This window comes from Mirounga leonina, unplaced genomic scaffold (genome assembly GCF_011800145.1).
Source record: "Mirounga leonina isolate KUSES-001 unplaced genomic scaffold, KU_Mleo_1.0 Mir_454, whole genome shotgun sequence".
Classification (NCBI taxonomy): Eukaryota; Metazoa; Chordata; class Mammalia; order Carnivora; family Phocidae; genus Mirounga; species Mirounga leonina.
Window position 1 is genome coordinate 3233141 of NW_023270763.1, and position 12715 is coordinate 3245855.

At 52.7% G+C, this 12715-nt stretch overlaps 1 protein-coding gene across 4 annotated transcripts in view; it reads left to right on the forward strand.

The window, feature by feature from the left end:
- The window catches only part of SDK1 (sidekick cell adhesion molecule 1), a 616964-nt gene that overhangs the window by 511761 nt on the left and 92488 nt on the right, over nt 1–12715 (forward strand). For all 4 annotated transcript variants that reach the window (XM_034988284.1, XM_034988283.1, XM_034988282.1 and 1 more), the window contains 3 exons: nt 1530–1645; nt 3045–3234; nt 5192–5290. In XM_034988284.1, the coding sequence (XP_034844175.1) occupies nt 1530–1645; nt 3045–3234; nt 5192–5290 (405 nt within the window). The remainder of the gene's footprint in view (nt 1–1529; nt 1646–3044; nt 3235–5191; nt 5291–12715) is intronic.

Consider the following 12715-nt stretch of genomic DNA (forward strand, 5'->3'; position numbering starts at 1 on the left):
TGCACGTGAAGGCACCCCTCCTTCCATTCACAGAGCCCCAGTGGGACTGCAGAGGGAAAGGGAGTGGACACCGTGGGTGCTGGGTGCTTGGCAGCCTTTCGCCCACCCTCCTCCCGCAGGGAAGGGAGCTTATGGTGTCACTGTCTCACCTTCTTCAGAACAGAGAGCTGCTGATCGCCTGCTCATTGCAAAGCCCAGTGCTGGGCACGGGATGGGGGAGAGAGAAGACAGGCTCGAGGAGGGGTGGGCTGCACTTGACCATTTCACAGATGGGACAATCAAGGCCCAGAGGAGTAGAGCAGCTTCCCCAGGTCACACAGCTCGGGATTCTCATTGAGTCTGGTCTTGCTCCAGAGCCCGTGAGCCTGTTGCTTCCCTGTGAACACCTCAAGGCCTCCCAGCTTCAAGTGGTGATTTTGTCGCTTACTAGGGATGCGGGCAGGCTGTGTGACCGCTCAGAGCCTCCATTCCCTCCTCTGCGGAGTGATCCCTCCCACTCTGAATGCCAGAGTCCTACCCCATATTACTCTCCATGAAACCCAGTGGACTTGCAGCATTCCTCCTGTTCGACCATGGAGGCTCTGGAGGGTCGTGGGTGGTTTGACCTTCAGGCCACAGCCGACAGGTTCCTTGTGCGCCGTGCCTATCTGCGAACACTGCATCCCCTGACTTTGCTGGGGAACTCTGGATCTATCTTTTCCATCTGAGTAAAGTTTAAATGGGTTCACAGGGAAATTCTCAAAGCAAATCGAGATGATCTAGAATATAAAGGCTTGCTTGTAAAGCTTGACTCTTGTCCTTATATGCATTCTATCCGAACCACTGCAAACATATAAGACAAATTAAAATAAGTTCAGTGACATACATAAACAGAAGAGAGTAAAAACATCATCTTACACATACACAGGTCAAGAACTGCACAACTTGCCTGCACAGGCCCATCGCATTGAAAAAAAAAACCGGAATGTATGGAGAGTCCTCCAGCCTTGATCTCTCCATCTGCAGAAAGGGGCCAATAACCCCTGCATCTCCGGGCTGTTGTGGCTATTAGATGGGACTGTGGTTCCGAAGACCCCTAGCACAGGATGTGTACTCAGCACCTAGGAAATCTTTCCTCCCCTCCCCTTCATGTGAATGATAATGTCCCCTCCTCTCTCCTGCACCTCTGGCCCCTCTCAAAATACCACGTTTAGAGACGTCACTGAACTGGTGTCTGAGAGTGAGGATTTCCCATTTGCGATCAAAGTCTGGAGCTCCCATAAGTTAATATAAAAACAGACCAAGTAGATTTTCTTGCTGGGTAGACTCAGGTAAAATTGAGCTCCTAAATACCCTGGATTTGTGGAATTTGTTGCTAATATTAAAGAGATTTACATTTCTGTTATACCTCTGCAGGCTTAATCTGATCACACCAAAATGCTCAGAGTTCGTTGCTCTTTCAAGGACAACTTGATTGGGTAAAAATTGAACCTTTATTTATAGAAGACTTTGAACTTTGGGTACCAATCTGTCTTACTCATCCTTCGCAGTTCCTTCAGCCGCCCCTGAAAACGTGTCCGCTGAGGCCGTCAGCTCCACCCAGATCTTACTGACGTGGGCTTCCGTGCCCGAACAGGACCAGAACGGGCTCATCCTGGGCTACAAGGTGCGTGTCGGGGGTGCCCGTCCAGTGCATAGGCTGTGCAGGCATGCTGCGTGTCACCCCCAGACCAAGGAGCGCAGAGCGCCGTCCAGACCTGCAGCACCCCCCATCCACAGCACAGTTGTGATGGTCACACCTGTCGTTTCCTCTAAACTGCATTCCCATCCGGGGACGAGGCCTGGGTACAACCTCCTAACAGAGGCACGAACAAGGCACGGCTAGGAGCCGGCTGCTTAAACTCGAGCCTCTGCTTCCCGGCTTGCACAGCACGAGTGATCGTGGTGCCTGGCTCTGAGGCTGGTCTGAGGAGGAAGGGGGTTTGGTTTTGTGAGATGCGCTTTGCTCCGAGCGCGTGCTGAGTCGGTGTTCTTGGCTACCCACGTGCGCGCAGGCACGCCAGCATCCTGGGCAGTCCGGGGCAGTGGCGGCAGCAGGCGGGGGCGAGCGCCTTCCTGCCTCTCCGGGAGCCCCTGCCGGGTTCGGTCTTACCTGCACTTACCCACCTGTGCTCGGTTCCATCCCCTCCCCCCAGCAGCAGGATGGATTTTCCTGGATGTGACCAGCAGGGCCTCCCCCGTCTGTTACACCTGCACAGCCTTCGGGCACAGGAACCCCAGGCTTTCTGTGGGTTCAATCCCCAGTCTCTGGTTTTCCCCACCTGTTCTCCTGGGCATTCAGATTGCTCCTCACGCCCCATTGGACGTGGTGATCTCACTGGGCAGGTGCAGTGACCAGAACCCCACACCACACTCCTCTCCCAGAGAAGAGAGCTTGCCCTGCTGTGTCCAAGCTCCTCCCCGAGGACCACCATCTTTTATGGCCTCTGGGTCCCCGACTAAGGGACCAGTTAGGGAAGGGTGAGCTGTGAGTGAGGACTGAGCCAACAGGCAGGCGCAGGCAGGGCCGTGGAGGGGAGCCTCCCAGAGTGCTGTGTCTGTGCATGGACAGCAGCATGGAGCCCAGGGGGACCGCGGCCTGGGTTTCCGACGGCTCACAGCAACTCTCCTGGGGCAGGAGCCCAATTTCCCAAGAAGCTGGGAAACCGTGGGGGACGCTGGCTCCTTCTGTAGGAAGCATAACGTCTGTGTTTGCGACCGAGTCCTCGTTCTAGCGGGCGTGGTCAGTGTGGCTACTGTTTGTGCCTCGGATCTTGTCAATCATGGCTCAGGGGCAGCTCCCCCAGCCGCGGGCTGGGTTGTAACTCCCGGTCCTCTTCTGCTCTGGAGTGCATCTTCCCCCGAAATACCATAGCGTATGGAAACTAGATCCGCAAGCCCTAAACACAGCTGTTGTGGGAGAAAAACCACAGCTGGCTGGTCCGTGCCGTGTGGTTGAGAGGGCCCCCTCCTGGCACCCCGCATCCCCATGACCACACGCGCGCGCTTGTGTGCTGACACTCCAGATTCTGTTCCGGGCCAAAGACCTGGACCCTGAGCCCCGCAGTCACGTCGTGCGAGGGAACCACACGCAGTCGGCGCTCCTGGCCGGTCTCCGGAAGTTCGTGCTGTACGAGCTCCAGGTGCTGGCGTTCACCCGCATCGGCAACGGAGTCCCCAGCTCTCCCCTCATCCTGGAGCGGACCAAGGACGACGGTACGGTAACGGTGTGCCTGAACAGCCCAAACGATCCAGACGGTTGTCATTTTTCACTTAATTTTCAAACCACCTTTTCCCCCCCTTTTTTGGTTGAGGAAAACAAAACAGAATTGCTTTTCAATCACTGAGCATTTATATGGCCAATTTCAGCCCGGAGTGAATTTTTACAGCCTAATTAGGAACCTCTGCACATTTCGGTCATAACTCTGCGAGAGGCAGCGCAGTAAAGGCTGGGTGGGCAGGGGCCGGAAAACGTCTGGGTGGCGGTGTCTGCACAGGTCGGGGTGAGAGCCCCACTCCCAGCCTGGGTGCCTCGATTTCCGTGGTGCACCCGCTCCCGTGGTCACACGCCAAGAGGTTCCTAGAAGTTCCTGCACGGAGTGCGGCGGGCTCCACGGGCTCCCTGACTCCCCACACTCGTGCCTCCAGGCCGGAATAACAAGCACCCCTTGACGGCTCTGTTTTTACAGAAGTCTAAATCATCAGCAAATACAGTTTTCCACTTTGCAGATATCAAACACTTAAAGGTTATCTCTTTTTACATTTTTATTGTTACATGGACTATAGCAAATAGTCGGGGAGGGGGGAGTATATTCTGGGGGAAAATACTGCTCTCCCCCCCACACACACACACCCACCTTAGGGATCAGAAGCTTCTCGCAGAAGTGGAAGAACCGTAGATTTCCTGACACACGTCTGCGGAAGTCATTCAGTTAGCCCCCACGGTGCTCCGGCTGCTGAGCGGACCGGTTCTCTGTGTTCTGTTGGGAGACAGCACCAGCGCTGGGCTTCAGTCGGGGAGAGTTAGGAGCACTGCACACTGTCCTTTCCTGGATGCAGAGCCTCGGGGGGCTGGGGCCTGACGGGGGGCAGTGGCCTCGAGGTCTGCAGAACTGTGCGAAGCCATGATGGCCCGGGTTACACAAACGGACCTCCAGCCTTGGCCAGTCACAACTGCCTCGTCCTAAAGTAGAGACTGGAATTCACAGAATGCTTTTCCTTCTTCTCCCACGGCGCGAGTAGAAGCATGCTTTCCACTCCCTCATTTCAGCGTGATCCAGGTGATCAGCCGCGGGGACGGCGCAGGGGACAGAAGCCACATAAGGCTGCTGTCAGAATTTGCATATTTGTGCAGTTGGTCCTTGCATGCAAGCCTGTAGCCTCCTTACGGTTATGTTACCAAACGCAAGGGTCACAGATTTATTTAAACACGGATTTAAAATGGTAAATACTGTTCTCCGCTTAATAGCCAGAGGCAGAATTCAGCGGCCCTGGAATGACCGTAACCAACATCATCCTATCTCTGTATTTGTTGTTCGAGCCCATTGCCTCTTATCTGGGAATCCATTAAGTTCCAACCGGAAGTTCTGACACTCACTCGCCTACCCATTTAAGTAAATATACCTACGAGGGCTATGACACTGGTAGGCAATGGCGCCACACCACACAGAATTATTCTGCGCATTTGGGCGCATCAACTCTTCATTTTCTAAGACGGTGCATAGGAGAAAAATCATTCATTGTAAACATGTCACTTTGTCAGTGGGGAGGGACTTTAGGCCGTCTGATTTATCTAACACCTGCTGGCAGGTGTCAAGCCCCCAGAAGGATTCAGCCCAGATTGGCGGAATCTTGACCTCGGGCTTGATGTGCTCGTGGCCTCACGCCCCTTGCACTCACGGGCTCCCAGCACGGTTTGTGAGCACCGCTTCTGGAAGTTGGAAAAGCAGATGAGCTGGATTCTAAATGAGGTGTTTTCTCAACATCGTTAGGGGGCCACATGGAGCCAGCTAGATTCCAAAAGTCATTCATGGCCTTGAGCGTCTGGTCCATGAACAGAGTCACCCATGGTCGCGAATGCTCGGCCAGTCCACAGAGTCCTATGTAACCTCGTCATGTTCCCCCCTAACACCGTAGTGGCACCTGGCTCACGGGTTTCGTCTCCTCCCTCCAGCCCCAGGCCCGCCAGTGAGGCTTGTGTTCCCGGAAGTGAGACTCACGTCCGTGCGGATCGTGTGGCAGCCGCCGGAGGAGCCCAATGGCATCATTCTGGGTAAGGAGGCGGCCGTGATTAAAGAGATCATAGCTCGGGGAAGTAGCAATTACATTGATTCCATCTGTTTTTATTACATGTCAAAGAGGTTGAACAATAACAACAACAAAAAAAACCCTGCCTTTTCTGCGCTGAGAAATGTGGGACCCTCTACTGTCTTGTGAAATGTGTGCTGAGGTTTCTTTGCAGATTGAAATTTACATTTTGTTAACCCAGAATTTCTTCCATTTGTTCGTGATTCACAACAAAACCATCTGTAATTGGCCCTTCCTTCAGCTCTGAAATAACCAGGCTGTTTCCATGGGCGTCTGGGAAGAAGCAGCCTCATTTTTCACGGGAGCCAGAGACCTGGGCTTCGCTCCCAAGTTCCGGGAAACATCCTTGGCTGCAGGGCCTTCACCTCATCCTTTTAAGAAGTTTCCAGAATGAATTGTGTGCCTTGGGTCCCCGGGAAATTGTTTATTTTAACGTTTCGTTCAGGGGGGTGTCTCTGATAGCATTGATGAAAAGCCTTAATTTTTCTTAGCTCCCCAAAGGCGGCAGGTTTTATTTTAAAAAAAAAATCATTGGTTCCCTTATTTAGTCACCCTTTCACCATGACAAATTTAGGGCCTCCCCTGTGTACGGCATTGCGTGCATGGTGGGCAGTAAGGAGAGAAGATGCGCCCGTCCCCAGGATGTGAGTGAGTGGCTCACAGCACCATCGGGGAGAGGCCCAAGGACAATGTAACGTGATAGGTGACTAATAACAGTTCGCGAGATGCCCCACAAGCAGGTCCCCCGGGCCGAGGGAGCTGGATCTCGCCGATGAGTGGCCTCTCGAGTCCTGGAGGAAGGGAGGTGGGGCTTCCACTCAGCCAGACGGATGCCTGGTGCCTATGGGAATATAGACGGACCCCAGCCTGGAGATGTGGGCTGGGGCCCGGCCGGAGATGGCTGGGGATGGCCGGCTCTGCCATGCAGGGAGTGCCCGGGGGCCCAGATGCTGAAATCAGGGATCCAACAGCCAGGGTCCCAAGCTCGGTCTACTCTCCAGACCCAGGCCAGCATCCGATAGGGTGTTGCCCTAATCCAGACTTGCAACGGACCCCCACATGTGTTAGCTTGTGCGTGGGATGGTTTACAGGAAGATTATAAACCTGAGCTTATAGACAGGTAGTAAAATTCACCACTTACACCTGCCTCTGACGTTAGGATTCTAATATTTGGTTTGAAAAACAGTTTCACTTCATTAAAAAAATTTTTTTTAAAAAAACTCTCTGCTGAGGGCAATAGGGAGTCACCCCAGGACTTTGAGCTGCAAAGTGACCTAATCAGGTTTGCCTTTTAGGTAATAACTAGACAGAGAGGCAAATATTTTTTGAGTTCTTGTTCCATGAACATGGGGAGGACAGAGCCTGGTGCATACCGACGTCGTCTGCTGCAAGGCTGGGGCCCTCCTGTCTGGCCCTTCCTCGTGCGATTCCTGGAGTTGCTGGGCGGGGTACTTTGCTAAGAGTACAGTATTTCTGAATTGGGTGACCTTCGAAACTGCCGGTTCTTGCTACTTTAAAACCACGATGAGCCGCGGAAGAAGCTGCTGGTGAAGTGTGTATTCTCATCCCGTCTGGATGAGGCAGGATCACAGACACGTGTTAGGCCCAGCGCCTTGTGCTCCGACCTGGGGCGGGAGATGGTCTACGGAGCGTATGGCTGGGCCAGAGGTTTCCCGGAGCCCCTCAGCGCCGCACCCGGCTGTCTCTTCTGGACCGAGCAGGGCTAAACATCTGATGACCCAGGGGGCGTCCCCAGCTTGCCATGAGACAGGAAACCTCTCTGGAGCACAAAATGTGAATTCTGACCTGTCACAGTACCCGGAGTCTCCAGGAAGCAGAGTGTCCCCGGCCTGCTGAGGAGGGAGGCCCCATCCCCACCCGCCCCGGGCCTGGCAGCCTCTGCTCCTGCCGCCCCTGCCACGGCCTCGGCCCTCTGCCCCGGCACTGCGGCTGGGGCGGATTCTGTGCCCACCTCCACGCTCACTGTAGCCATCCTGGGCCGACAGGAATCATCCCGACAGGAGGACCCCATGGGAGAGGGATGGGAGGCCAGTGAGGGTTTCACGCGTGTTCCTCTCTTACCATAGATGGACATGCGCTCTGATTTCATAGCCATGGCTTTGAACTACTCATCCCGGGTCCTCCTCGCGACCGTGGGGAGGTTCTGGCCTCAGTCAGGGCCAGCCCACTGTGCTTGCTGCTCCCTTGCCCCTTCTGTGCCTCTGAAGTCACATTCGATGTCACCTCCACCTGCAAGCTCCCTCCACGCCCGTCCCTGCCTGGTTGTGCCCACCGTCATCACCTGAGTCTCACTGTCCGAAGGTAAGGTCTCGTCACTCACTTTGAAGGGCATCTCTAACGTTTGTACGTCTGACTGAAAAAGCACCGCGAACAGAGAATTCAGACCACAGTGGGGTAGCATTTACGTCATTCAGATTGGAGCCCTAACTCAGGTACTACCTGGGAGAGATGGGGACGTGGGCAAACACACACGTACGCCCCTGGAGAATGATCTGGAATGTCTGGGCAAGGGAGCACGTCTGTCCTCCGCATCCCGGAGGCCCTTCCCACCAGGTCTTAAGCCTGGAGTCCTCACACCTATACCCAAGGGGACACGCACGGGACGCTCCTGCCACATGGCCTTTGATAACAGGACATCCGAGTGTCCATCCGTCGGGTGACAGAAAGGTGTATGGTGGGCTCTTCACGCAGCAGAAAACATGATAGCAGTTAAAGAAATGACCAAGATCTACACGAGTCTACATGAGGAAATCTTACAAGCATCCATTCAAGGGAAGAAAAACAAGTTGCAGGAGAATACACGCAGTTCCTGTACATTTAAACCTTTATGAGCATTATTACTATCATTTATGGGTCCACACGTGAAAGTGTGCACTCACGGACAGGAAGACACCCCGAGTTGCCTCTGAGGAAGAGGATCCGGTGGGCCACAGGATGGCCTCAACTTTTTCTGCTTCATCTTCTCTCTTATATGAACAAAACAAAAACAGTCCAATTTGGCAAAATTGCAAGATTTGTTCAGTTGGTGCGATGAATACTTGGGTGTCCCATGTATAGTATTCTCAGTATTTTCTGTATGTTTGAAAGATTTATAATCAAAAAGGACAATCATAAGATAAAAACACATTCACTCTAAATTTAAAAAACAGAAAATTCAAACAAATGGAAGAAAATGAGAATCACCCACAATTCCACTGCCCAAAGATAATGTTAATATTTTTTCTTCTAATCATTTTTCTAATACTTTAATTATAAAATATTTCCTACTTAAAAGGGAACCTCTTCATCGTACTGCATGTATGTTTAGCGGTGGTGACCTGCACGTGTCCCTGCTGCCCCATCTAGGATGGACAGCCCACCAGGCCCCCCAAGGGATTTTGGGTTTATCTCTCCTTCAGCTTTCTGTATGACTTTCCTAGAGTTAAATTTAAGCCTAAAAATCTAATATTCGTGCTGCATGTTTTTAGATTTCATACAAACTCTTGTCGCGTGTTTTTCTGCGACGTGGCTCTTCTCTTCCCACGTCACGAATCTTTCCTACGTACACACCCTCGCTGTCCGTTTTTGCACACACCCGACCAGGACGTTTGTAGCGTCTCCAGCATCCTGGTGCTCGCCTCCTGGTGCGTGTGTGGAAGGGTTCCCCAATGCCAGATGAGCACACCCAGCCTTGCGGGTCTGTCGGCTGCTCCCATCCCTGGGCTGCCCTGGGCTTCATCTCAACTCTTACTGTTCCTGTTTCCTTTTAAATCTCTATAATTTCTCCTTCTTGCTTGCTGATTCAACCATGCACTTAGGTTTTCTTTTTTTGATACCATATTTATTAGTTTTGGATGTCTTAACAGGAAGATTTTTCAGGACATCTGGTTTACCACATTGCTGAAAGCAGACTCTCTCTGTATACTTCAGTACTGTTTGGATGCCCAAGGTGCGAACAGGTTCATCCCAATAATGTAATGTTTAAATGCAAATACATTATAATTGAAAATTTAAAAAAATATGGATGATCTCCCAAATTGTGCAGTCAGAAATAATGATGTGACTGATGTCCTTAGAGGTGAATGTTCACAGCGTTTCTGATGATCTCCTCAGGATAGAGGCCTGGAAGCGGAATAACTGGGAGAAGGTGCTAGAACATTTCCGAGTTCTTCGCCTACTTGTCACACTCCCCCTCCAGAATGCTGTGTCAGTCAGCCCTCCTGACAGCGGTGCCCAGTCACCCCACCTTCCCCAGCATCGACATTAATGGGTTTTTTTTTTCATCTTGGCCAGTTTGATACGTAAAATAGAATATTTATATGAAGGGGACATTTTCAAAGTTTACTAGCCATAATTTATTTATTTATTTATTTATTTTAAAGATTTTATTTATTTATTAGAGAGAGACACAGCCAGAAAGGGAACACAAACAGGGGGAGTGGGAGAGGGAGAAGCAGGCTTCCTGCTGAACAGGGAGCCCGATGTGGGACTCAATCCCAGGACCCTGGGATCATGACCCAAGCCGAAGGCAGATGCTTAACGACTGGGCCACCTAGGCGCCCCATAGCCATAATTTATTTTTTTCCTCTTGGGAATTTCCAGTTCTGTACTAGTTTGCTGGGGCTGCCCTGGAGAATCACACAGCGCGTGGCCTGAACAATAGGAATCTATTTTCTGTCAACTCCAGAGGCTGGAGGTGTGAGATCCAGGCATGGGCAGGGCTGGTATCTCCAGCGGCTTCTCTCCTTGGCCTCCCCATGCCCTCCCTCACCTGGTCGTCCCTCTGTGCATGTCTCTGTCCTGATCCCCTTTTGTACGGGCACCAGTCCCACTGGATCAGGGCCCCCCTCCCCCCAGTACTTCATTTCACCTTAACCCCTCTGTAAAGACCCTCTCCCCAAGTACAGTCATATTGGAGGTGCTCAGGGCTAGGACTGAACATGGCAACTTGGGGGATGCAGTTCAGCCCGTAACACGTCCTTTGGCCATTTTTCTCTTGGGGACTCACCCCTTCCTTACTGGCTCTCACATGCCTTACACGTTGGCGGCATCCAAGTACCAAGTGGCTGGGAGACCTGAGCCCGAAATCCGAGTCTGAGTCGGGGGCCTGGCTCTGCGGGTGGGGTCCGGACAACTTAGCCCAGGAAACACCGCCCGACATGATCAGTAACAATATTCACCGTCACAGATGTTGCAAAAGTTCCCCTTTTGATTTTGGTCACAAAGACTTTCACGTAGGGCTTGAAACGTGTGTGTCTTCCCGTCGTCTGCTGTTTCCACAGTGGGAAGCAGGGGCTGTATCCTGCATGCTGGCCCAGTAGGCTGGGGTCAGCGTACACCCGGCCCCTCCCAGGGTCGCCGTGACTCCCTCCGCTCCTCACTCTGAGTGGTGGCCTCTCTCCCCACTCTGGACTTGCAGCTGCATCACTCCCTGGGCACCACGTCCACTCAGGACACGGTGGCAGGACTGGGGCACGCGGGAGGGTCAACAGGCTCGGCCTCTTTGGGCTGCAGAGGGCGAGACAGAGCAAGAGGAAATGCTGAACAGCCACCTGATCTCAGGACCTGACTCAGCCCGCTGCTCTCTAGAAGTTTCCCGACTCCATGCCCCCAGGCGGCGTGATTCACCCTCCCCCGCATCCCCACGGCCATAGCCTGCAGGATAAACTCGTGAATCCCGGGCTGCCTGCTCTGCTCTCCCCTGGGTTTTAAGCACCACACTCCGGACAGTCTGAAGGCAGCGTGGGCAAGCTTGCAGACTCAGCAGCCCAGCCTGGTGAATTTAGGCACGTTACTGAGCCTTTCTGTGCCTCAGTTTCCCTATTCCTCAAATGGGAATAACACTCATACTCCCTCGTAGTGTTGACTGAGTTGGGCATGAGGACCTTAGGACAACGCCTGCCACGTGGTAAGCACTCAACGAATGTTTGCTCAAATGCATGGCTGTTCGTATTTCATCATGTCTCCCAGACCAGAGAATTGCTTCTTGACGCCCAGGTCTTCGCCTGGTCCCAGCATCTAGCTGGTGCTCCCCAGCAGAGGTTTCACACGGGCAAACAGGGAGAAGAACCAGGAAAGGCAGGTTGGAGCCAGGTTATAAGATGCTCCTAAGGGAAACCGAGTTTCAAATTTGGATTTTGATCTGTAGTTCCTGGGGTTTGGGGGGGGGGTCACTAAAAATCACAAAAATCCAGGTAAAGAGAGGGCACTATTTAAATACTTGGAGCGTTCCAACCATGGCAAAGCAGACGAAAAGTAGAACAGTGCTGTCTACCTATAATGCAGAAAAACACCACATCTGAGCATCTTTTGTTGTAATGGCCTTTAGTTATAATGGTAACAAATGTCTGGGTAACCTGTCACCTGGATATTATTACAGCTAGCACACCAAATTGCAGACGCCGTAGGAAGGATGAGAAAACAGTTTCTAAAGATTCAGCCTGGTGTTCGTGGGAGAGAAAGGGAGACATCTTTTTGCAAGACCGGCTTCCCACCCAGAGACCTTGAATCAGTGCTCCCACTTGGGCAGCACGGCCTTCCAAGTATATAAACACCTCTGCAGCCCATGATTTTGTAATCTATATCAAAACATGTTCTTGCATTTCCAAAGAAGATTAACAGCATGAAACACCACCAGGCGCCTACAGGGAAAAACACTTGCTTACTTGCGTAAATACTTTACTGTGGAGAGCTTTTAGCATTTAGAGCCTGCCTTTGGGGGATGCGGTGCGAGCCTCCTGAGCACGGTCACCCTCCCTCCCTCGCTGACGACTCCGCACTCCCTTAAATGCTACCAAGCTAACGTGATGCATGTGCTTTTTAAACCCACGCGGGGCTGCCCGGCCACACACACCAGAGCCTCCCCCCACTTCCAACTGCCTACCGAGGACCTAACATTTACCTTTAGCTTATTACAGAAGGGTGTGCAAAGACTCTGCTGAGAATTAGGAGTGCGAGTGAATATAATCCCTGTTTGCAAACACAGAGTTTTGATCCACTATTGCATTTGTCTGCCCCCAGCCCTCACACGGATAAGCTGCAAGACCAACAAGCCACACCGTGCCTGGGCTGGGCGCCCCCGGGGCCATTCTGCTGCCGTGGGCTCTCTGGAACAAGTTGTGGGTGCTGACAGGGCCCTCACCACTCCCACCCACAGGGGCTACCGAGGGGGTCAGCAGCACCGTGCCCCACTGGAGGCCTTGGCTTCGGGCCCCCGAGCATCAGGCCCTAGGGACATGCCACCAAACAGGCAATTCTCAGATGGGTGCCTTTCACGCATACGGGAAGCACATAACCTGCAAGAGGCCTGCAACCACCCAATGCACCAGACGCAGCTCCCTCAGAGGGCTCTGGGTGCCAGTCTACAGTCACCCCGTCTGAGCGAGGCAGC